General features: G+C 45.3%; 3 protein-coding genes, 1 non-coding gene and 1 pseudogene across 4 annotated transcripts; 2 read left to right on the top strand and 3 right to left on the bottom strand.

The window, feature by feature from the left end:
- The first annotated feature begins 1,890 nt into the window (after positions 1-1,890).
- TRNAG-CCC lies at positions 1,891-1,961 on the top strand. The gene has a single exon. It is a non-coding gene; the product is annotated as a tRNA-Gly (tRNA).
- A 275-nt stretch (positions 1,962-2,236) lies between these two features.
- On the bottom strand, positions 2,237-4,142 carry LOC120694805 (60S ribosome subunit biogenesis protein NIP7 homolog). The gene is made up of 2 exons (XM_039978091.1): positions 3,479-4,142; positions 2,237-2,650 (listed from the first exon to the last, which is right to left on the bottom strand). Exon 1 carries the CDS (start codon positions 4,044-4,046, stop codon positions 3,480-3,482), a length of 567 nt encoding a protein of 188 aa, XP_039834025.1. The 5' UTR covers positions 4,047-4,142; the 3' UTR covers positions 2,237-2,650; position 3,479.
- A 169-nt stretch (positions 4,143-4,311) lies between these two features.
- On the bottom strand, positions 4,312-9,077 carry LOC120694804 (protein SRC2-like). Its single transcript, XM_039978090.1, has 3 exons — positions 8,852-9,077; positions 8,165-8,222; positions 4,312-8,049 (listed from the first exon to the last, which is right to left on the bottom strand). Exon 3 carries the CDS (start codon positions 5,409-5,411, stop codon positions 4,485-4,487), a length of 927 nt encoding a protein of 308 aa, XP_039834024.1. The 5' UTR covers positions 5,412-8,049; positions 8,165-8,222; positions 8,852-9,077; the 3' UTR covers positions 4,312-4,484.
- Positions 9,078-9,089: 12 nt separating this feature from the next.
- On the top strand, positions 9,090-11,094 carry LOC120694803 (annotated as a pseudogene).
- Positions 11,095-11,425: 331 nt separating this feature from the next.
- On the bottom strand, positions 11,426-23,566 carry LOC120694801 (cysteine-tryptophan domain-containing zinc finger protein 7-like). The gene is made up of 13 exons (XM_039978088.1): positions 23,081-23,566; positions 22,022-22,094; positions 21,814-21,938; positions 21,343-21,711; positions 19,905-21,241; positions 18,444-18,847; positions 16,650-18,331; positions 16,389-16,543; positions 15,554-15,711; positions 14,653-14,813; positions 12,937-13,608; positions 12,744-12,848; positions 11,426-11,799 (listed from the first exon to the last, which is right to left on the bottom strand). Exons 1-11 carry the CDS (start codon positions 23,234-23,236, stop codon positions 13,420-13,422), a joined length of 4,809 nt encoding a protein of 1,602 aa, XP_039834022.1. The 5' UTR covers positions 23,237-23,566; the 3' UTR covers positions 11,426-11,799; positions 12,744-12,848; positions 12,937-13,419.
- Between the last annotated feature and the right edge of the window lie 1,664 nt (positions 23,567-25,230).

The raw sequence follows: 25,230 nt of genomic DNA, 5'->3' as shown, positions 1-25,230 counted from the left end.
GAGAGCTGGGCAGAGGAGGGGCAAGGGTAATGGCCAGGCGGCATTGATGGCCGACGACGTCCACTGCGCGTCGCGTTGAGGACGTCGGGGCGCGGCGTGCGCAGACGGCGATCAGGGCTTGGGGTCAACGACGGCCGCAGCGTGGTGGCAGCAGCGGCACATGCTTGATGGGGCGTCATGGCCGGGCAACGAGCAGGCGTGCGTGCGCAGCGACGGTGCAGCAGCGGCAGGTGGCAGCATAGCGCTCTGCTCTGCTCTCGAGTGCCGGAAGTAAAGGAAGAGAGAGGGAGAGGAGAGAGACAAGGGAGTCAACGAGTTCAACTCAAATTTCGTCAAAAATTTCAATTGTAACATGAAAAAGTTTGAATACAAAAGTTGTTCAAAATTCAAAATCCTACAACTTTCGTTTCAGGCACAAACTCATTTGAAGCCTAGTTAAAGAGTTAAAATTAAATTCTCGACAAATGTGCGTTATTGCCCTATCCGAGTCCAAATTCAAATTTTTCTTAAATTTTTGTATAGCAACTTAAAAAACTTTGAACATGAAAGTTGTTCACAATTTAAAACCCTACAACTTTCATGTTGGGCAAACTTTCATTTGAGCAATGGTTTAAGTGTTATTTTAAATACACTCATATTTGAAATATTTGTAATTGCATTTTTAAAGTTCAAATTTTGGTCCAACTCCTGATTCGTTCCTGTGGACTAGGTCAACATGATCATGTGGATGTATGTGTCTAAACTTGTGTAGTTGATTCTAAAAGTTTATAGGATTATTCTACTCTTACACACATACTTATATACATACACATGCATGCATCGACATAAGAATACATTGTTGTTTTAATTTAAACTTGGTTATTATGCATAATGACACGGTTAATGACCTTGCTAATTATTTTTAAACACCTGAGGTGTTACAGGCGGGTTGCTCAGCCTTGCTCGGCAACTCCGGTGTGGTACATCATCGAATGGTGGCGCAAGCGACAACTTGGTTTGCTAGTATGGCAGCGGTGACTGCTACGTGGGTGGCGCAACGCGATGCGGTCGTCTGGCGGGCATGGTTTGGCTGTTTGATGGGGATCTTGGAACACGGGGCAACACCATTAATCGTCCTGACAGCGATACAAGAAACGAATTCGCGACACGGAGTACTGTGGCGGACGTGGCGAGGCCCCCGCGTGCGGTGTCTTCTGCGTGGCGACGAGAGCGAGGAGGTCCAACGACGGGTGTGGCGAGGCCCCGCGCGTTGTGTCATCGCCGTGGTGACGGCGAAGGCAGCCTGTGAGATGTCCGGATTCGGTGGTTTCACTCTGTCGGATGGTGTATGGTGGGGCAGCGGCACTATGGCGGCAGGTCCTGCATGGCGGTGACCTCCTCGGTGTGGTGCAATTTGAGTTTTCTCGACTTTTTATCGACACGGAATTGTGTTTCGACAGCAACTTCCTGGGCAGGAGAAGGTTGATAGCCGCGGCATCTGGGCTTGCTCAGTCGTTGTGGCCTGCAGTCTTTGAGTTTTTACCCGTGTTGATGCCCCAGTCCAACCGGGTGAGAGTTGAGATGGGTTGTTCCCCGTGTTGATGCCCAATCCAACCAGGGGAGTAGAGTTGCGGAGTTCTCTGTGTTGATGTCCCAATCCAATCGGGTGTGCTCTCTTTTTTTCGTTTCTTTTCTTTTCCTGCCTATGGTCTCCCAGGACTGTAGTCTTGTATCTTTTTGCTATATCAATAGAAACTCACACTATCTTGTGTAGTTCGTTCAAAAAAATTGCCAGATCAAATTTCGGCAGAGGTTAAAAAAAATTGCCAGATCGAATTTCGGCAGAGCTGCGGAAGCTGTACGAAGTCCAGAAGAACCACGATGCATTATACAATCACCATCAACACAAAAGCGCATCTGGTGTAGTGGTATCATAGTACCCTCCCACGGTACTGACCGGGGTTTGATTCCCCGGATGCGCAAGATTTTGCTTGTCTTCGCTCTTTTTTTAAAAGACCCTTAGCAACACCGTTTTGTGTTCTGTTCCATAGTTTTCTCTTGTATACTTTTGGTCAAGCAAAGTTTTTGTAGTTTGTCCTGGGACCGATGTTGCCCTGAACACACACATGACTGCTCCAGATAACTGGAGAATTCCTTCTTGAACACCGACAGAAATACTGAAACGCTAGAGCAATTGGTCATGATGTATTTCATCATCCTAGAAAAATCGATCCATGATGCAACTGGACAACCCAGATAATTTGATCCTTGCAACTGCTACCAGGACCTAGTATATATCATTCATCATCTAGTCTAGAAATACTACATGAGGAACTCCAGTAGCATACAGACAGGTTACGGGCGACAAAATCTATTGAAAACTAGGACTAAGATACACGGCAGACCACCCTTCTAGTATCGGTTTGCACTCATCGTTCAACTATAAACCATTGTTGATCTGCTTACATATCAAAAAACAAGTGCAAAAAGATACATCTTTCAGCACCACAAGCTACGGCACACTTTTTTTTTGAATCAAGGCGAGCCCCGTTTCCATTCCAAAGAAATGGAAATACCACAAGTTCTTACACCCCGAAACAGCCAAAAGAAAAGAAGGGGGGAGTTTGCTTTGCGCCTTGACATTTTCAGGCACCCCCTAGCCATGGCACACCTGCAAGCATATATGGAAATGGAAACTCAGAAAAAACATGACTGTAAATCTGTAACAGCAAAGGCTCACCAACTCTGAGTATGTCCAAACATCAACTTGTATTATCACATCCTTATGCTTATGGTTTGCCACAATAACGACCATAGGTATAAGGATGGTCATTTATGAAGACTCTATATTAAAGTTTGGATGATCATCTTAAATGATATGACTATGCAAACCCAAATTATGTAATTCAATTTGAAGTTGTCTTCACATATATACACAGAAAACTTTCAAAAGATGCCACGCCAAGAATTTTCGCTTGACAATTTTTGTGCAATTTAGGAGGTAATCTGATCTGTATTCGAGTATGTTGCGTTTCTATGAAGCCTTGAACAGAAAAGTGGGGCACAATGTTCCCAGTCCATTCATATGAAAAAAAAAACACGCCTTCCAATTGGAATGAAGTCTTCCATACTCCTTCAATCAACCGGGTTATATCTGTGTGTAATATTTTTTTCACTTTGTAAACAGCTTACCGTCAATGCCATAGCAACAATTTAGAAGTTAAAACAAATCCTTTTTGCAAACTACTTTGGTTGATTGCGTAATTCAGATCCAAATACTTGATCAGATTTACTCAGAAGACAGAAACATATATTAGCACTGATGAGGATGAAATTTGGCAACAGCACATCTCACAACCAAATCATTCAGTACATAATCCCTGAAGCCTTGAACACAACTGTAACTCTGTAAGGCTTAATCTTCCAATATTCACCCATGAGTATGAACTGATCAGCCAAATGACGAACAATAGATAAATCAAGCCTCTGCCCCCCTCACCTCACATGAGCTCCTCCTCCTTGCGGAGGTACTCCCCGGCGTCCGCCTGATGCAGCACGACCACGGCGTTAGTGTCGGCCTTCCTGCAGTCCTGCGCCGACCTCGCCGCGATGCCGAAGCCGAGCGGGACGTCGGCCATGGACATGACGACCACCCCGTCCTCCGCCTTGGTGTTCTCGGTGATGCGCGCGAGGGAGGACTTGGGCACGGAGTTGCCGAAGAGGAAGGAGCGCTCGGAGTCGGGCTTGAGCCAGACGCGGCGGCGCGCGTGGGCCGCGAGGAGGTCGAGCGCGTGGACGGTGAGGTGGAAGGCGCCGTGGTGGGTGAACTTGCCGATGGGCGTGCCCACGGCGGCGAGGCGCGGGCGCGCGACGGCGGTGGCGCGGCGGACGAGCGCCTCGGAGGCGTAGTAGACGCGGTTGCGGTGGAGGCGGAGGCAGTAGCGGCCGGGCTCCGGGTCGGGGCCCTCGACGGCGGGCCGCTCCAGGAGGTGCTTCAGGTTGGGCCCCGTGAACTTGAAGAGCTTCTCGAATACTTGGGTGGTCTCTTTCTCGTCGAGAGGCCTCATGGCGCTCGAGGATGGAGGTCGGCGGCGGCGGAGGTTTGGTGCGTGGCGGCGGGTGGATTGGGGGCGGACGTACTAGGGTTTTGGGGCCGAGGGGCGTTTGATTTTATTTGGATGTGCTGATTTCTGACCGTTGGATCAGACATTCAGGCGAATCCAACAGTTGGTGCCGTCCCTGGCCCTTGGGCACATGCCAGTATATGCCGCTGCATATTACTGCTTCCAGCAGGCTCTCCATTTTGCTCTCCTTGCTATCCTTATTAATTAGTCCAGGACTGATTACTGTCCTTATTAATTAGTATAAGTACGTGTCTACTACATGTCCATCATCATACAGTAGTACGTCTCTAATGCAGTACGGAGTACAGTGCAGTACATGCATGTGCGCAAACCAACACGTCACGCGCAGTTCGATCGATGCACGGGATCATCGTATTCGTATCACACCACCGTCAGATTTCCTTCAACTTTGCCGTGAGCGTGAGAGCTCTTCTTGTACACGGTCGGCGCCCCGGCTCCGCCGTCCGCCAACCCGGCGCGGTAACCGTAGTTGTAGGCCGCCGCCTCCGACATCATCATGTCGCCCGCCAGCATCCCGCTGATCGCGCCGCTCACCAGTCCGGCGCCGAGCCCCACCCCGAAGTCCATCCTGTCGCCGCCACCGTTTCGCTTCGTCGGCGATGCCGCCGCCGCTGCATGCCCGGCGGCAGGCAAGTTGTAGGCGCTGATCGCCCCCGCAGAAGGTGCAGGTGGCTGCACGGCCATGGCGGCGTCGTGGCCGCCGGCAGCTTGCGGATGAGGAGGCGGCGGAAGCGACAGCGACGCCGGCGCCGGTCCCGGCGCGGGAAGGTAGGCATAAGACGGGGCGTAGAACGGCGACCGCGCCACCGGGAACCCCACGTAGGGGACGGCCGCCTCGTCGGCTCTCGCCTGCGGGGCGACGACGGGGCCCAGGCGGTACGACACGTTGAGCATCCCGCGCGGCTCGCACCGGTGCAGCTTGCGGACCTGGTACGACGCGAGCTGCGGCGGCCGGGGGCCGGGGTCGCACGCGGCGCCGCCGCCGGTGAGGATGTCGGCGAGGGGCACGATGACCTCGCCGACGTCGCGGTCGCCCAGGGCGCGCTCGGTGCGCAGGAGCACGTGGAGGCACCCGGTGGCCGTCGCGGCGGTGGCCGGAACGTTGAACCGGAACGAGGTGTTCCACGACGGGTGGCGCCCGCCGTAGGGGTCCGGCTGGGTGCACTGCCGCGTCAGCGGGTCGCCGGAGATGGTCACCACGGCGTACACCTCCATGCGCGAGAACAGGTTCACCCTCTTGAGGTCCCTGGCCGACAGGAGGGTCACCTCCAGCACCCTGTACGCCATGCTCAACTCTCTGCGCTGTGCTGGCTTAATAACTGTGTGATGGTGGTGGCTTAATAACAGGAGGAGTTATTCAGCTTGCTTATATATAGCTGGTGGACTGAAGGGGCGCCATCGGTAGTCATGGTGAGATTCCAACTACTATAATTTCCATGTTTAATTAGGAGGAATGCGTGGATATTTTCCTGATCGCCGCGACAATTGAACTCCTGCATTTCAAATTTTGAATAACTCCTGGGTATACAATTTCTTCTTCTTCTTTTCTATTTTTGAAATGGAATGCTTCTGGTTTCACTGACCCAACGTTATGCTAAATCGCCGGCCACCAAAGGAGCTAGGTACACAAAAGCTGGTGGGATTGTGTCATGCCATCTAATAATAACATGTAGCACATGGTTTTTTTTTTTCACAAGTGGCACAAGACTGCCAGCTTCATTGAGGATTGCGCTAAATTTCAGGTTTAAGTAGAAAGCTCTCACCAGTTCAAACCTAATGACTGATCTAAGGCATCCAATGAAAAACAGACAGATCCTCACATACATATATACACATCTTATCAGCCCTTGATTGGGACATAGGTTGCAGCTCAATAATTATCTAGGTTTGGCTGGGACTAGAATAGGTTATGGGTGGCATCTGATGCTCAGCAGCTTGAAGGATCAATGCTCCAGTGGAGTGCAATCATGGTCTGTCTAAAGCTTGCTCTATTCTACCAGATGGTGCGGTTCAGCTTGATCAGAATATGAGACCATATCTTTGTCTGGCGAAGCTCATCCTTTCTCTATGGTTTATTCGCCTTTCCTTGTTGATGAAAGATGCGAGTTTTGGGTGTCTACCATTTTCTTTCGAGCTGCTTTACTGATCAACCTTCGAATGTGGCATTGGAAGTGGCTATAGTGCTAAGAAAGACTCAAAGTGGCCTCTCTTTCTTATTGAGATCTTTTGGGTAACAAATGTGCCTTGGGGATTGCTTGGGTGCAAGTTGGTACCAAGATCCTTCAAGTTATAATCCGGCTTCGGTATGTTAGGTTTGGCTGAGGCTGGCCTTATAACTTTTCACATTTTACTATTGTACATCTAAAGGATAAAAAAATACTGAGTCCACACGATGAGTCGAATGGCTTAAAGCGCATGGTTATACAAGAAATATATGCCAAAGCGAGCATGTGGTTAAGTGGACTGGGATATGATAGAACCTTTGCTGAGTGATATGATTGGAAGGAATTGATTCTTCGACTTCAATCCATGCTTGGTTGGATCATCATCAGGAGCTGGAGCAGTTGAAGCGGTGGATCGGTCTACGCTTCAACTGTCTCCTGATTGATCATTAGTTGTTCCTGGAGAGTGAAGCATCAGGGAACATCATATGGGATGCTAATAAGGGAATCGTGTTGTTCAAGTGGAATTGCAACGAATACAGGCATCATCGATAATTTGTTGCAAGAATTGTATAAGACGAGTAAGCAGCTTCTCTTAAAAGAGTGTGCTAGTTCTCTCGCACAAGTTTATTCCTTCCCAGATTAAATGAAACCTACATGCACTTTTCCAGCTAATTGGAATAGAAGTGCAATCATAACCATGGACCTGTCGATGAAGAACAGATCTATATAAGAAATGGATGACGCTATACTCGAATCTTCTCACCAGCATCTGATCTGATTTTTCTTACTTAACATTTAGGGTATACTAATAAGTACTAACACATTTCCCTTTGAAAAATTATTCCCCCAACTTACACCAAATGCCTGACACTATTTGCTGTTTTAGCATAAGGATTGGATGATGCCCTGAACCTGCAAGCACGATGCCAGTATGCCCAAATCTCAAAGTTCAAAAGTTCTACTGGAGGAGTCGATTATATCCTTACATGAATTAATGTTGTTTTTTTAAAGAATGAATGACATAAATATCATACAAAGATTCTGAATGGAGGAATAGAGCTGTTGTAATTAATGGAGGATTTCTAAACCTGTGCATCAGATACCTGACATGATATTCAAACATTGATGTGTCGGTCTCACAGTTACTAACTACACTTCAACAGGATGCATAGACGGACATGAAAGATATCAATAACATGATTGTCTAATATTCTTTTGTCAAGCAAGATGTCGTGAAGGGTGTCTGATTAATGTACATCCTTCTAATTTGGGGGGCAACCAAAATAAACCAATGCAGGTCCATTATTGTTTTTTTTTCTGAACTAAAGAGAGGATTTCTAGGATTTTGCTTTGGGTGCACTGAAAACAGCGATGCAAGAGCAAATACAACAACTTATAAACCCAGGGAATAAATACAGATCTTAATGAACAAAGGTATAGCCATATACAGTCCAGTTGATGCTTTAATACAGGTTATCTTCAGATGCAAGAAAAAATAACCATAGTTAACCACAATGGCAAACATCATGCAATTCTTTGGATCATGGCCTCAACACTACCAGAACCATCATCCGCATCGGGCCCAGTCCAATAGCCAGAAATAACAATAAGCACACCTGGGACCGAATCCACGCAACACGTCATGGATTGATCACTCAGAGCAGCGAAGACATCTGCAGGTCTGCTCACTCCCGCTACTTCTGCAGTTGAGTCTGAATGTAAGCAACCAATCAGGTTCCTTGATCTGTGTGACTCAACAGCTGCAAACATAAGTTCATTTCAAGAGATGATGGATGTGAGCCCGAAGGTTGAATCAGAAAAATCCTGACGCTGATGTTCTGTAAATTGTGATGGCTAAAGAGTAAAGTGGCTTACCACTCAAAGGTAGCTTCCAGCATAACTGATTCATGCATCGAACTTGATTTAGCTGCACCTGTGAACACAAGACTATCAGAACAGAAATTGAGAATTCAAACATAAGGAAGAACCGCATTTCAGCTTCTGAAGTTAATAGCAACTATTCTATCACAGGACATGCTGATAAGTGCTACAAGCTCCATATGCAGAACAGTACAAGGAACACAGAAACCAAAATGACTGTTCGGAACAGTGCATGATTTAGCATTGTAAAATTGCAAATGGCAAACAAGGAGTAATTTTAGGTGTTCCATCCAATCAATCGTAGATCCTACAATGTAAGCAATACCCAAGATGGACAATGTTTTGTGGCATCAACCATACTTTTTGGACGATGGGACTCCACGGATTCACTCCAAGAAAAAACAAAATTTCGCCTATGTACTGCATTAGCAGCATATATATCCTGAGCTACAGATATTAGCCAAAATCATTTGAGACCCAGTTAGCCTAGCCAGGAATCATGGTCACGGCTTAAACTTTCAGAAGTTTAACAAGCCGATGGCACAATTTAATTCCCGAGACCATGCCATCCACTCTAAATTGAAGAACTAAATCAAAATCGCACCCAGCAATTATCAGCCGCCGCCTACAACCTGCTCGACGAAAACAGGCAAATAGTATAATAGGTATAGTGGTTAGTACCTTGTTGGGGAAGCTCCGACGAGGAGCCGGGGCCGGGAGGAGGAGGTACGGACACAAGGCGGAGGCGGCCCCTGCAGGCTGCAGGAGCAGCCCCCACGCCATGGCCGCGGGGTCGTGGAGAGATTCGTGGGAGAGCGGCCGGCGGAAGGGAGGAAGCGGCCCGTGGAATTTTATTTTATTTTATTTAGAGAGCAGAGCTCCGTGTCGTTTGAGTTGGGGGAGGTGGCCCAATCCAATCCAGGAGCCAGGCCAGCGTCCGTCTCTAGATGCCACTGCGGCGGCTGCCTTGCCCCACGCGCGCGACGCCCAAATCACACGCGCTCTCCACCGCTGCCGCCCACCACCCGTTCGCTGAAACTCCCCGCCGGCCAACCGCCTGCGCCGCCACGCCACTGGCCGGGCTCCCCGTCTCCCCCTTCGCGTTCTCCGCGGCCGTCGCACGCTCCGACCCGGACACCCTGCCCGCGCTCCACGGCCTCGCGGTCGCCTCAGGCTTCGACGCCTTCGCAGCCGTCACCAACTCCCTCGTCGCGCGCTACGCCAAGGCGGGCGGCGCCGGCTCCTTCCCCGCGGCCGCCAGGGTCTTCGCCACCGCGCGCGAGCGGGATGCCAGCTCCTACAACACCATCCTCGCCGTGATCCCCGACCCCGAGGATGCGCTCGCCTTCGCCGCGCGGATGCTCCGCTCCGGGGACGTGCGGCCCGACGCCGTCGCGCTCTCCCTCTCCGCCGGCCAGGGGGAGCGCGGCTTCGTGCGGCAGCTGCACGCGCTGGCGTCGCGCGCCGGGCAGGCCGCCGACGTGTTCGTCTGCAATGCGCTTGTCACGGCCTACTCCCGGGGTGGGTCGCTCGACGCGGACCGGAAGGTGTCCATGGACGGGAAGGATGCCGTCTCACTGTTCAATGGCATGAGGCGAGATGGGGTAGCGCCGAACGAGGTCACCTTTGTGGCCATGCTGTCGGCGATGCCAGGAGACTGCCCGGTGAGGGAAGGGCAGATGATCCACGCTGTATGCCTGAAGACCGGCTTGTCTGATAAGGCAGCAGCAGCAAACAGCCTCATCACCATGTACGCCAAGCTTCAGCACGTGGATGATGTGAAGATGGTCTTCTGTCTTATGCCTCACCCGGAGATCATCGCTTGCAACGCTCTCATCTCTGGTTATGCCCAGAACGAGAAGTGTGAGGACGCCCTTGTGGTCTTCTCGTCAATGGTGAAGAGCATGAAGCCCTATGAGACCACGTTCGCAAGCGTCCTCAGCGCGGTGACCTCTGTGGAGACGGTGCCCATGGCTTACGGTCAGATGTACCACTGCCAGACGCTGAAGCTGGGGCTCGGCACCAGCGAGTACGTCTCCGGTGCTCTCATCGACTTGTACGAAGCGAGGCAGCTTGGAGGAGTCCTGGAAGGCGTTCGGCGAGACCGTCCACCGGAGCCTCATTGCCTGGACGGCAATAATCTCGGCGAACTCAAAGCACGGGAACTACGACGCCGTCATCAGCCTCTTCAACGACATGGTACGCTCTGGCGTCGCTCCGGACGGAGTGGTTCTTCTCTCTGTCCTCACCGCCTGCCGGTACAGCGGGTTTGTCAGCTTGGGCCGGGAGATCTTCCGACTCGATGGCCGCCAAGCACGGCGCAGACCTGTGGCCGGAGCACTACGCGTGCATCGTCGACCTGCTAGGCAGGGCGGGGAGGCTGGAGGAAGCCGAAGAGCTCATGCTGCGTATGCCATCCGGGCCGACCGTCTCGGCCCTGCAGAGCCTGCTGGGCGCCTGCAGGATCCACGGCAACACGGACGTCGGCGAGAGGGTCGCCGGCGTGCTGACGGAGACAGAGCCCGCGGAGTCCGGTGCCTACGTGCTGCTGTCAAACATCTACGCCGAGAAGGGCGACTGGGCCGCCGTGGCGAGGGTGCGGAGGCAGATGCGGGAGAGGGGCGTGAAGAAAGAGGTCGGGTTCAGCTGGGTGGACGCCGGCGCCGGCGGCGAGTCGCTGCACCTGCACAAGTTCTCGTCGGACGACACGTCGCACACGCGGACGGAGGAGATATACAGAGTCGTCGAGTGGCTAGGCTGGGAGATGAAAGTTTTGCCGGTCGAGATGTAATACCTTGTTTGATGTCTGAATCAATTGGTCGAGCTGCTGTCCATTTTGATGCTTGGAGATGCAGCATCAGGTTATGACAGATCTTTGACCAGACTTCAACCATCGACGAAACCCATTGTTCCGTTGCAACCAACCAGCATTGTTTTTCTCACACCAAACCAGCACCAGCACAAGCCACCAGTACTTTTCTTTCGTAACAAATCAACATCAGTCACAACTACAGCCAGCCGAATAGAGTGGAAATATATAGATTATTTTGCTAAATAGTGTTCACAAAAGGTACGATATATGCCTTTGCAAGGCGAGAAGAGAATTAAAAATTTAACCACCTTGGGATTCACGAGTCACATGTCAATAAGACTCGTTATCACTAATGGATACAAAAGTGAAAACCCAATCCGAATGTTGCAGCAGAAGTATGTCCTAGTGAAAATTCAGCGAGAAATTAGTATCACTTCACTCAATGAACTGAAACTTAGCACCGCTTTACTCAACGAACTGAAACTAAGTTATGCTACAAGTTGTACAGAACATGGAACTTATTTTGCATTCTGCAACAAGTTCTCGGTACTAGACACTATCTGAAACAACTAAAAGTGACAAAATTTGATGAAGAATAGTCAACGAGAAAAAGCTTGGCAGAATCAAAGGCGTCATACATGCACCAGCACGTCGTAACAAATGTTTCCACCTTTAGTATCTGTATATATACATGTACATGTGCTGGTGACAGTGTTGGTATTGATGATCATGAAAAAGGGTTAGCCTATTGTACACTAGAATTCTTTGTACAGCATCCAAACAAAGCTGATGGTCCAAGTGATTTCTTATATGAAACCTGCAAAAGAAAAGACACGATCACTGCATCAGTAGAAGTTCTCGAACTACAGAACACTTCTCTTTATCCTTTGCTACGACAAAAACTGACAAAACCGTGCAAAGCTGACTCGTGCAACATTAAGTCATATAGTGCTGGACTGCTTGTAGCAATGTCAAGCACGCTACTCTTCAACATGCCCTAACTAGATGTCTGTTTAAATCCATGCACATAAAAAGAGAGATAAAACCGTAAGTAGTTTTTTTTTCAGACAAGATATGTTCACCCCTGAGCTTGATATGGGCATTTAGTGAAATAGGATGCCTCGGGAAAACGAAATTGTATAGTATTTGTGAACAAAAACAATCTCGGCAAAATGGCATCCAGCTTGCATATGAGAGTACTAGCTTAAGGCAGTTAGATGCCCAGAGGACCAAAATATTTCCAAGTAAGCAAATTCAGAAAGCTTCAGCTATGAAAGGACATCAGGTTACACAATAATACAAGGAAAATATACAAGTATTTAAACTAATGTGTAGCCTTGAAAGAAGGTAACCGTAAATACAAAATTTGAAGGTCCTCAAAAATAATGAAAAAGAATCAAGAATGAAGCAAAAAAGTTGCATAAAATGTTAAAAAAATATCAACTGAAGGTTACTATACTAATACCACTTTCAAGAAAGCAATACAGAATGGAGAAACATGGCATTGTTGAATTCTGATCTGAGTGACAGGAAACATTTACCAAACATAAATATGAGTTAGCACAAGACCCTATATGTCAATGTATCATAATTAGTTAGCAGTATCAGCAAATGCTCTTTACTGGTCACTTCCATTTTTGCACCACCAGGAGATATTTTCAGTGTTCTAGAACTCAATTTCATTTGACACTACTTCCAGGAACAAGCAATCATAAATATGTATAATCCAGATTATAACAAATACAATATTAGTAAAGGTACCTGCATGAACTTTATCCAGAAGACATGGCATCATGGCAAGGGTGAAAAGAAAAAACTGCCCCGTCTTGTTGGTTAGCACAATTAGTTGGTTTTGTTGTCCTCTCCCTGCTCAAGAATAAAGATAGTAACATCAAGGAGTAGCATTTAAAAAAAGAAAGGCACTAAACTACATTTATGCTAAACTGGGAATTACCATCAAAATTGTCAAGTGGCAACACATCATCTGGTACTGCTCAATGGAAACTATGATACTGACTCTTCAGCCATAAGCCAGCCTTGACAGGGAACCACATAATTTACATCATGTAGAAAGAGAACGCTCAGGAGCGAGCCGCTTTCCAGATAACAAAATATCTTATCAACTGCAGGCAGTGAAGCGACTCCTACCTCCAAACTATTACAAGCACTGAGCCGTGCGAGGCTCATCTTCAGTTGCGTCCCACACTAAAACTAAATCATCCAAGTGATGTGGAACAAAGTATACTAATTGGGTGCCATAAAAAAATAAAGATCAGTTTCTGTACAAATTGACCAGCGTGTGCAATTGAGAAGACCCATGCTTTTTGCACTGTTGAACTATTCAGCTTCATGCTACCTCGTCAAGGACAAAGTTCAAATTGGTTTGCACATACACAGGACGGTTCAACTGATGGCATTTACCCAGATTATAAACATGTCAGCAGCTGATAGACTCCATTGAAATCCGCACAAGCCTTAGTAGATCATTCACACTTCGGAAGTTGAAATCCAGAACTGTTCTTACTGAAGAAAGACTGTCTATTCCATTTTCATGAGTGCCAGCAGCAGAAGCAATTGCTGATTGCGACTTCCGAGTTGCCTCAAATGCACCATTGACATCATTTGTCTGCAGAAACCAAAGCTACATTAGATCCCATACAGAATTGAAGAATATTAATGATTGAAAGTGGCATAAATTAATGTACGAGGTGTTGTTCTGAGTATCGGGAAGTCCTAGGATATATGCCTAACATTGTTCAATTTGAGAAATGGTATGAACATAATGAACTTATTCATTCCCATATAATTCCATATGGCCGCAATGCCAGTTGAATAAAAGGTATAAGGTCATCCCATTCAGATTAACCCATGAGATGACAAACAAAACCATCCTAGAACAAGGTAATTCCTCCAGCTATACAAGCCACTAGTACTGCCTGAGACACAATTGAATTGGACATTCACCTGGAAGCAGAACCAGTTGCTCAAAATTGCCAAAATCTAATCTGATTTCCTAATTTATTAACTTTTGGTGAACTTGTAAGTGGCCATCATAGGATGCAAACATGCTAGGAACTTAAGTGAAAGCTTCACCATCCTAACAATCACAAGGTCCACAACTGCTACGACCACTTTTATGCTGCAACAGATAGTCACACATCACGACTAAAAAAATTCAAACCAATGGTTCTACTTCATAAGGATATACTGAGTGACCTGCTTCCAGTGGAAAAAACAAATCGACAATGACACAATCAGGCATGCATGCAACAAAATGGGTTGACGATCCATTTTGTTAAGGGTATAGTAGTCATAATAGTCAAGGGTACTATTGTAATTTCCTATTCTAGGGTTTTGGGTGCCTCATGTACTATATATTGCCCTTTGGGCCTTAGACATCCAGTTCATTCTCTCATCTTCCTCATATATTGTAACACATTCCACCCAATTAACATGGTAGTAACATGCAGCGGTAAATTAAGGACCCCAGCAATCAAATAGCAGTGAGCACCTTCCTATTGAATCATGAACATTTGAGAAGACTTAAACACAAAATATAATAGCTAACTATACTAACAAAACATATTATTGCATGATCTACAGGTTAGGAAAAGAAACAATGAAAATTAAGGCGTGTTGTAACTGCCTATCAGGATTTTTAACAACTCACATAAGCTAGTAACCGCATCAAGTGTGGTTGATTACGAGCAGCCAGCAACAAATTATTCCCAGCCACTTGTGGCGAATTAGCATCCTTGCTGGAAGAGCCCTTAGATAATCCATTGTTATTTAAATTATCAATGTCTGAGGCTGAAGATGATGGTGATTCACCTACAAAAGTTATGATCAAGAGTAAGCAAAAGAGAGAGAAAGGAGGATCGATACAGCGTCAACCAGAAACAACAAAAAAGAACAGACAAGAAATAATAGCACCAAGTAGAGATGCAGTTTTAAGAAACACCAACAATATCCATAACATCGGAACATGGCATATGAGTAAAAAATGACATGTTAAGTTCAGCTCTGTATGTCACTTCATCCAAAACAAGAAACTCCACTGATTTTGAACAGAATTGTGATTATAATAGCAGAATAACTACACGGGGGGTAATAGAAGACTAGTCATGCAGAGCAAAATAACCAGAAAAACAAGAAACTACTGTTCTTTTCCATATCATATATAAACCAATTTTAATACAATATATATGTTTCGAAAGTCTGTGTTTTGAGGATGACATGCCAGCTTAGACAATGCATCCATAAGTAGAACCTTCTGGCATGACCTCTACATTCTATTTTAGATGCAGAATGATCAATTAATAATTAAAAAAGATCTAGTCCCGGCATATCCACAGCATTTGCATATTGTATCCACAATTCCATCATTTTCACCGTGCTTAATTGGCTTAAAAGAACTGATAATATTCTGATTTTTTTTTATGTATGACTAAGATAATGGGTTTGAAGTACCCTACTAGAAAATCATCTGAGTTTATAAAGAACATTTAAAGTATTGGAAATCATAAAATGGAAAATAATGACTACAATTCCTCATTTGGAACATCAAGTACCTGGTGCAGTCTGTACAACTGCCTGTAACACTTGTCTATCCTTGCTTGCAGTTGGGTATTTGTAGTATGCAGCCTTCAGATAAGCAACTTCAACACACTTATATGCTAAAGCAGCAGCAGCCATCTTCTTGCATTTTTCATATGCGTGACCAACAAAGCTGGAGAATCAAATGGACACTTAATATCGCAACCAAATTTGACAATACTAAACAAAACCAAAGGCATAGAATATAATTTGATAGAAGTATCAACTAAAATTTTTTTAGAGAAGACAATGATGATTGCAGCAATTTGGCCTGGGTCCAACTGAACAACATTTGGCACCAAGGCATCATTTTAAGCATCCACATATAACTATCATGTAAACTACACAGTGAATACCATCAAGCTAATAAACTTACTTTGAATACGTGTGGTTAATAAAGTGGTACTAACCATACAAGTCAGGCTATGCAGAAGAAGCACTTCAAAGGTCCAACAATCCAATTTACAGCCTGGGAGATACACTCCCAATTGTTTATTCACAATGCAAGCTGGTTTGTCAAGCAGTGTACTTGCATTTGCCAGGAAAATATAAACATAGCCTAAAATAGGGTTACAGATCGAAAGGTCAAACATCGGAGGGTGCACCGTGTCACAGAAATATGTCACCAACAAGTCACGCTGCTAATTGCTAAAGAAGCATCGGAGTGTACATGCAAATGCATTGCATGTACATGAGGTCACAAGGAAAGTAGCAGTTTTAATCTAATGATCCTGCTTACTTTCATGGGATGACAATTGCCTAGTAAAAGTAACACCGGAACAATATATCACAAATATTAGTGGAGCTTACTTGCAAAGTTTTGCAGTATCTGAATACATGCTCTGGGCTGCATCTCCTTGTTTCGAACCATCAAAATTAGGAGGTTCCAAAAGTGACGCAACATGCAAAAATTTTAAGGCAGCCTCAAAGTAGAGTCTTGTGCTTTCAAGTTCTTTCCCTTCTTCCTGCAGAGAAAATTGGTGAGAACCCTACAAGATAAATCGAACACACTAGTGAACTAGTCATACAGGCATGACATCACATCCTAGAAGCAAAACTAAAGAGAACAACCTTCAAACGATTAGCCTTGTGCTTTAAATCCCGGGCTTCTTTGAGAGCATATGCAGCCGAAGTATTATCCTTCCTAGCTGGACTAGAAGTATGAGCAGGACTAGGAATTGCTTGTTTTGCAGTGCCATGTCGCCCTCCATTTTCAGTGTTGTACTGTCTTATCTGTGGAGTCAATTTTGACCCATTAGGTTTTAATGGAATAGAGTGGGAATCAAATTTGCTTTCTTTCGGAGGTGAGCCCATCTGGGGTTTAGGCTTCTGTGAATCTTGCTTGTTGCTCTTGTGATATGATTTTTCTTTTCCAGATGGCAAACCTAGCAGAGGATTTCCATCTGGTGGACAATGAGTTGATCCATTTCTATCTTGAAGGGAATTTGTGCTTTTCTTATATTCATGCACACCGGAATCACCTTTAGTATCCAACACTGATGTCTTTGCGTCGACAGTATGCTTTCCTGGTTGCATCGAAGAGCCATCTGTATGGTAGTTATTTCTGTCACCAGAATGCAAATGGTTAGAACCCCTAGGTATATGGGAGCCCTTCACATTGGAATCCTTCCTCCCAGATTCATGCTGCAGATCATCATTCAAACCTCTTTCATAATGAATACCATCAGAGGCATGACCTTGCGTTAATTGAACCGGTCCGTTATCTTTATCAGATTTTCTTCGAGAAGAACCAACCGAAACAGGTTCACTAGTCCGTTGATCGTTGCCTGCTACGCCGACTTCAGTATTTAGTTGTTTTACCATGATTGGCGTGGTGCTTGAGTTAGCATTAAGAGGTCCATCCTTACCTGAAATTCTACTATGAGGGACCTTATCAATGTTAGAGTTTCTCTGTGGTGATGAAGAAAGAGACTCAATTGGCGAAGTCTTTGTAGCTTGAGTGTTATGCTTCTTTTTTTGTGAGCCTGAAGCCTTCGAAGAACTTGAAGTTACAGCTGCACTCTGAACATAGGCCACATCACTAGGAGCAGGTTCACCCAAGTCCAAAGTCTGATCACAAAGGTTACTTTCTAGTTCGGGCAGACCTCTTTTACCTCGAAAGAGTGTGTTGTCTTCAACTAACTCATTGTTCATATGCCCCCCATCGTAAGACAAAATCTGATCAGCATTTTGAATTTTCCCCAGTTTGGAGTCTGTCGCTGACAACAGTTCTTCAGACTTCAATGACTTCAACTTTGCCTCCTTCAAGTTCGGATCCTTATATATTTCCTTGATAGCAGAGCCGGTGTTTGCTGTAGCTCCTTTGCTTACATGAGCTACTGAATTGTACTGACTCTCCTCCCATTCCTTCACAATCCTCTTCTTACTAGACAAATCTGATCTTTGTACATCTGACTGCTGAAAATATTCCTTGTTCTCATCTTCAGGAATAAATACATCCTCATTTGTAGCTTTCTTGGAATTTTCCAAACGATTATTCCGTGAAATATTTTTTTGCTTTGATGAAGAAACATCACTCCTTTCACCAGAACCCTTTGAAGTTGCTGTCTTCCCAGCCAAAGCCTTGACCTCATCAGGAGCATCTCCACTAGCTAAATCGCATCCAGGATTATCTCTGTCAAAATGATTTCGCACTTCTTTCCTAATTTTCTTAGAAGCTTTGTATTCATCATGATCCATGTCTCTCTTGCTCTTTACTTTTGAATGCTTCTTAGATCTTTCAACAAGATCTCCTACATTTGATCAAGAAATATGTCAGCAATGCATAGACACAACATGTATGGAAAGGGGAAAGAATATTATGTCAGGTAAAACTAAAATAATAAGGATCGAAGAGGATAAAACCTCCATCAGAATAGCTACTGCGATGCTTGCTCTTGGACCTTTTCTTTTCAGTAATTGGGTCAGCCAATTTGCTAACAGAATCTCTCTCGATCGGATACTGACTACCATCAGCGTAACTTTTACTTTTACTAGAAGTATGTTGGTTGCTCACTGGATGACCTGAAGCCTGTGATTGGTGAGAACCCTCAGCCATAAAATTTCCATCACTCAGAGCATTTTTTCTTTTCCTACTCTGCTCAGCATGTCCATTTAAATTAGAAGTGCTGGATGCCACTAGTCCTGCTGAAGCAACATGGGGATGACCACCGTTAGGAATACCATTTGCGGGCACTGGCATGACATATAATGCATTTAGAGCATTTGTAGTCTCTTCTTCACTGATCTCACACCTATTCATCCCAGGCCTGTAAAAGTTCCAAACAACAGAATTTCAACAAGAATCATTAGTATTAAGATGAAATAGAGAAATACTTTGTTGCTCTTACATCACAGCATACCACCTTAGATAAAAATTCAAGATATTGCAGATACCAAAACAAGCTACTAGGCTAAACCTACCACCAAGAAGGTGTTTATTGTGATATATGCCCCCGCCCTTCAATATATGATGAGTAGCTATTAGGGTCTCCGAAATTATCCACAAGGCATTTGATAGTTTTTAGTTAAAAGAACCTCCACCAGACTAGGAAGGTGGGATTGTAGATAAGATGAAACAGGCACCCAAATTTGAGATGGGTTGAGATGGGTTGAGAAACAGGCACCTAAATCTAGGTGGTGACTTAGGCCTTTAATAGCACGAAAGATTGAGATGGATTGAAATACATCATTTTATAGGGGCAAGCATGGTCTAACTCCATAAAGTTTTCATTAGATTCTATGCCTCCTTGGTATCTGCACATAAGATACTCAGCTACTCACACAGGAAAGTGGAGATTGTTTTGGCCTTTAGTCTCATGTATGAACTTTTTAAACTTAAGGTATTATTAGTATCTCTAAAAGCATCGAAACTGAAAAATATGAAAACGATATCTAGACTTATAACTATAAAAATTCATGCAGTTCACCACAATTCATAGAAATATCTAAATTGAACATAGCAAAGGGAGTCATTGGATAACTGTTTCGATAGAACAATGTAATTCGGGACAAGAATTCACACAGTAAAATCTACCAAAATTCCAATCATGTGTTTTATCAGAATGTGTATGCTGCGTTCAGGTTGAACCAAAACAAAATTCATATCTAATATAACTGTAGTGGTTTAAACACATCAAACTAACCAATCCCAAACAGGTCAGGACGTAAGGCGACATTGGCTGCATGCTATCTAGTTTATACACTTGTTAGACAAAGGAAACAAGGGACAGGATAGTAAAACAATCACAAAAAGAAGTATAAGCAGAAAATATTCAAAAATAGAATGTTCATGATATATGAAAGTATGAGTGGACATAAACTTACAGCCAGTGTAGCATGCTACACTTCCACTTCTTAGGAAGACTTAAAGGATTCATCTCATATGGTAGGAGACGCCATCTCTGGCATATATCACAGCACACCCAATGTTCCTCTATTACAACTGGGGCTGGAAGACTAGGAGCTGCATTTGTAGTTGATACGGTAGCAGGTGGAGGTATATGCATCTTCTGCTCCTCAGAAGCTGCATGTTTGTCATGCTTTATGCTAGAAGAAATCTCCCTCCTCAAGTTACCAGGCATATCAGAGTCCCTCTCGCTGTCATTTTTCCAAGATTTTTCCTTTGGCCGGGGTTCTCCAAGGCCACTTTCACTCTCCAATGTATCCTGTTCCTTGCCTACATAAGATCCTTCAGGTAAGTTGTCCCTAGCATCTCTATGTGATTTTGCTTTGGGTTTCTTTCCAGTATGGCTAGATTTGGATTGCATGTCAATTTTCCTCTCCTTAACTGCAGCAGAAGAATGAATGTGCTTCTCTTCCTCCAGGAAATCAGAAGATGTTGAAGCATTGACCTTTTGTTCTCTCTGCATTTTTTTGACCTCGCTCTTGGAGTTATTCTCCCCATTTGTGTCATAAGGTAAACTTTCTTTACCAGAAGCCTTCCCCATGGTACGGGAAACAGCTGGAGCCTTTTCATTTATAACATTGCCGCCTTCAAAGTTAGAGGCATTAAATTTACTCTCAGGTTTTATTTTCTTTTCTTGCTTCCTATCCAATATTAAATTTTTGTCATTAGTTGTGTTCCTTTCTTCTAAATTGGTCCCCCCCTTCTCTGTCTTGGGTTTTACTTCTCCCTTTGCTGCTGAAAAGTCCATTTCTGAACTACCAAAACTACTGTTCTCTAAGCATTCCGCCGCCTCCGCTTTGACAGGTTCCGCTTTGATTGTCATGGAGTCACTCTTGATAGCCCATTCTTTCAGTCGAGTATCTTTATTTCCACCCAAGTTGTTTTCTGTTGGCTCCTCTTCAAGTTGATTCTCACCTTTTCTCTCCATAGCTCTGGGATCAGACAGCAATGCTATGTTCAGAGCTTCAGATACGATTTTTTGACCAGCAGCTGTTTCTATATCAATCTCCTTTTTCATAACTGCACTAATATCATTTCTGCTCTTTAAATTCTTTGCATCTACCAGTTTCTTTTTCTTACCATCAGATTTCACCTTTTTAGCCACATGACCTTCATATGTTTCTTGTACATTTTCTATGTCCACATGTGATTCCCACTTCTTTGACGAAGCCACAACCTTCTTTGTCAATTGCAAGATATTGGCTGGCAGAGGGGATAACAGGAAGCCACCAGGAACTGAAAAGCATGTCATGATCTGCTCGATCATATAGTGAAATAAAACTTGTCATCAGCTCCTTGAACTAGGGATAATGGACTAGAAGTATAGAGAGCTTGTGGGTACCATTAACAATTTACCTGAAGAATGGTTCGTGGAGATTCATGTGGAACATTATTAACTTCAGGGGAGAGACTCCCACATCCATCGGGGCTATCCTCGATGGATGAAGGTGAAGAAATATCAAGGCCCAGACCACTGTAAATAGCCGCATTATTTCTTGCCAAAACATTATCAGAACCGACTTTTATCCGGACTTTAAATCTATTCTGGTCACTAGATTTAGATGGCCCATAAGAATCATGAGAGCCGGAATGCCCAGAACTCCTTTCAGCCTTTGTGATTGGATGTGTTTCCTTTTTAGTTGAATCGCCAGAAAAGGGCACCACAGGACCATTATTTTGTGGGATAGATGGAACTGCCACAGCCGAAGGGTTTTGAGAAACGCCCTACATTATAAATCATTGCATCATCAATGCCAAACAAGTGCATGTTCATGATAACACTGTTCTACAACAGTAGATGATCACAGCCAAAACAAACTTAGGCACCTCAAAAGACTGGTGAAAGGGAGATTTTGAGGTAACATTTGCTGCCTTAGGTGGACTTCTAGTTTGAGGAAGAGGAGAGCGCTGGTATGTAGGTAAAAATGAGCCATATCCACCAAATTTCGACCCTGTAAAAGATTAGAGTTCTGCTTAATGTTTTTCTAGAATGAACCTAAATCAAGCTGATGCAGCAACTGTTTAATCTCCTTGCCTAGATTCTCGGCAGAGACGCCTCCTTCAAAGTCCTTCTGAAAATGGCCAAGTACATCTTGAAGTTTTTCATCCTGAAATAAATGCAAACCATGGCACGTGAAGAAATGTGACTGCAAATTTGATTACTGGTATGGCGTACAGTATATCTTTAAACCAAAAATGCTGTCTTGCTAGCAACTTGAAGCTGCTAGTCACTCGAAATGTGAGGAACTGCATAAGGCAAGGCAAGGCTATCCTTTCATCACCCTGGATACGTCATTTTTCAAGAAAACCAGAAGGCGCTCTGCCGTTACCCGAATTTGGTCAAAGATATACCATTGACCATTAATGTCTTTTCTTTATATTTATCCTTTTTTCTGGACAAACAGAACTTTTATACAGCATTTATTGAATATTAAAAGTTTGGAGTTACAAGTGTATAAACATGAAGAAGCTATTGAGTTAAGCCCAAAACAAGGACAGATTTCAGTAACGCACGGGGCCATTGTAGACTGAAAGGCGTTATGGGAACCACCAATACCCAAAGGGCAGGGTTTGCAAAATTCCTTTTTTTCCGAAATGAAAAGGGTTATGTGTAATCTCAGAGAGAGAGAGAGAGAGAGAGAGAAGCCAAATCAGCAGTGATACCTAACAAACACCATAGCAAACGAAGAGAATAGTTTGCCTTTCCATTTCCATTACAGACATCATCGTCAAAGTAGTTGCTTGATTAAGTTAGCATCCTAACCATCAACCAACCAACAAACTGAGCAAAACTTCAAGCTGCCCAGCAAAGCAATTGCTTCCTTCCAGTAGTGCCCCATCAGCCAAAGCAACAATTTGAGCAAAGTTTAATGATCCAGCCAGGCAATTGCTTCTGGTGCTAAAGTAGCATCATTTGTATAGTATCAAGCACAAGAGATCGAAACGTCTATAAGAATCGGACCCGTGAAGCAAGTCGCAGCACTAATCGTAAGCACATCTATCGGGTACGAGCAAGCAATAGCAGCAAGCAGCTCAGAGCTGCGCCGAAGCAGACGAGGCCGCGACATTTCTGGAGGAGGCGAGAGCAACTCACAATGTAAGAGAGCGCAACGTCGGGGTCGACGAAGGCGGTGTCGTCTCCGCAGGCCTCCCCCTCCTCGAGCTCGGCGTCGTCGTCCATGCCGCCCCGGAGCTGAGCTACGGCGCCGCGGCCGGCCGCATCCTCCTGCCGCTGCCTCACGGACAGCATCCACCCGGCCCGCCGGGCCCACCCCACTTACCACCCACCTCCCGGCGGCGAGGCTAGCTCAGGAAGACCCACGAGTAGGAGCTCGAATCCGAGCCCCCGAGCTCCCCGATCGGCGGGATCTCTCCTCCGGCCGCGGCCGGATCGGCGAATCGGAGGCCTCCGGATTGGGGATCGCGAGATTCGGACGGGGGAGCTCTCCCTCGCTTGCCCTCTCTCTCTCTCTCTCTCCTCTGTCTCTCTCTGTCCTTCCCCTCTTGGCTGCCTCGGCGTCTCGAGGTTTCGTCGCACGCGAGAATTTTTTTAATTGAATTTACGATAGCAAGGCCAGCCTTTTTGCGGCTGCCTCCCCTCCCCTTGCCTTGCCTTGCCGTCCCTCTCCCAGAGTCCCACCCAGTAGTCTCCTTCCCTCTTGCGTTTGGTAGACCTGGTGGGGGAACATGCGGCGGTGGCCAGCCTTCCTTTCTTGTTCCGTTCGGCCGCCTTGACACTGGGATGCTTTTCTTTCTCGTCCGCGGCGCCCTTTTTTTCCCCTTTCCCCGCGGCTTTTCGCAGGGGCGAGAGAATAGCTGGAATGTCCCTTGCTTGGCCGCTTGACGAGGAGAGGATCACTGAGCTGTGTCAAGGTGGTCTGTGAGTACTCTAATTAGACAATCACGTAGTAGTATTTAGTAGTAACAACGTAGTACTGTGAGAGGATCACTACGTAGAATACATACAGTAGATCGCAAAATTGGACGTCTAAATTGTTGGCGTTGCACAAGAGCACTCGATTGTTAGGCAAGTCCTTCCTCGCTTACAGATAACGAGAAGATGATCCAGTACGTGTGCATGTCTCTCCATTTGATAAGGTGGCTAAACATTTTCAAGTTATTGTGATTGAAACATTATTAACACGTAGTGCTCATATAATATGTGTCTGTACGTCAACCGCTAAATATTATCATATGTCCTTCGGCTTTCACTCCGTGTCAACATCGATGTTTACAGTTGCTTCGTGTGTTGGTGAAAATGCTCGGCGGGTGGGAGCTCTCTTTCGTACTTAGTAAGTGTTTGGATCCAAGTGCTAATATCTAAAAGTGCTAAAGTTGAGCACCAGCGCATGCATCCAAACAGAAGTGCTAGGCTAAAATTTAGGCAAGATTCAAATAGGATCTTAGCAAGTGTTAATAGTTATGTGCTAAAGTTTAGTACCCAACTTTTGTCCATTCAAATAGGATCTTAGATATGTTTTTGAATCTTTCTTCGCAGTGATCATTTTCTAAAGTAAAAAAAAAAGACAATCGATCCATCCACATGTTGTAACCAAAAATCCATTGCCTTAGCCTTCCAAGGACGGAAAGACGTGATATATCACTCGTAAGTCGTAACCGCATAAGTTAGTTGCCCGTGCATGTTCCAGAGACATACTTTCCGTCGGACGCCCTCACGTGATCCTTGCCTGATAGAATTAGGACAAGGCGAGCGTAGCATCAATTCCGTGCCCGCCCTTTCGAATTGGTTGTCTCTATCGCAGAGTTGCCATGCAGAGAGAGCAGCAGGATTTGATCCACAACCCCCTTTTTGTCTGTCTAGGCCTTGTTTGGTTTGGGAAGAATTGTAGCGCTAGTGAATAGTAACAAATTTTGACCACTAATTATGGTGTCAAACAAAGTCAGTTTACAAAACCAACTTCAGAACCCCCGCGCTAGTGATCCTGAAGAATCTAATGAGGCCTTTGACCGTGCGATTAGAGGATGGTTACTGTAGCATCACTGTAGCTAATTATCGATTAATTACCATCATTAGATTCGTCGTGAAAAGTTACACCCATCTCTAAAAAATTTTTGCAAATTGACTTCATTTAGTGCTTCATACATGCGAGATTCTTTTTTCGGAAAGTGTGCGTGCTAGAATTCTAGCACACCCAAACAAGCCTAGTCCCACAGCGCAAGCGCATGATCATCCTGCTGCTGCTGTCAGCCTACCAGCACATCTTCTGACCTTTGTTTTCGTGC

This window comes from Panicum virgatum, chromosome 2K (genome assembly GCF_016808335.1).
Source record: "Panicum virgatum strain AP13 chromosome 2K, P.virgatum_v5, whole genome shotgun sequence".
NCBI lineage: Eukaryota > Viridiplantae > Streptophyta > Magnoliopsida > Poales > Poaceae > Panicum > Panicum virgatum.
Note: the sequence above shows the minus strand (reverse complement) of the source record. Positions and strands in the feature narration are given on the sequence as shown.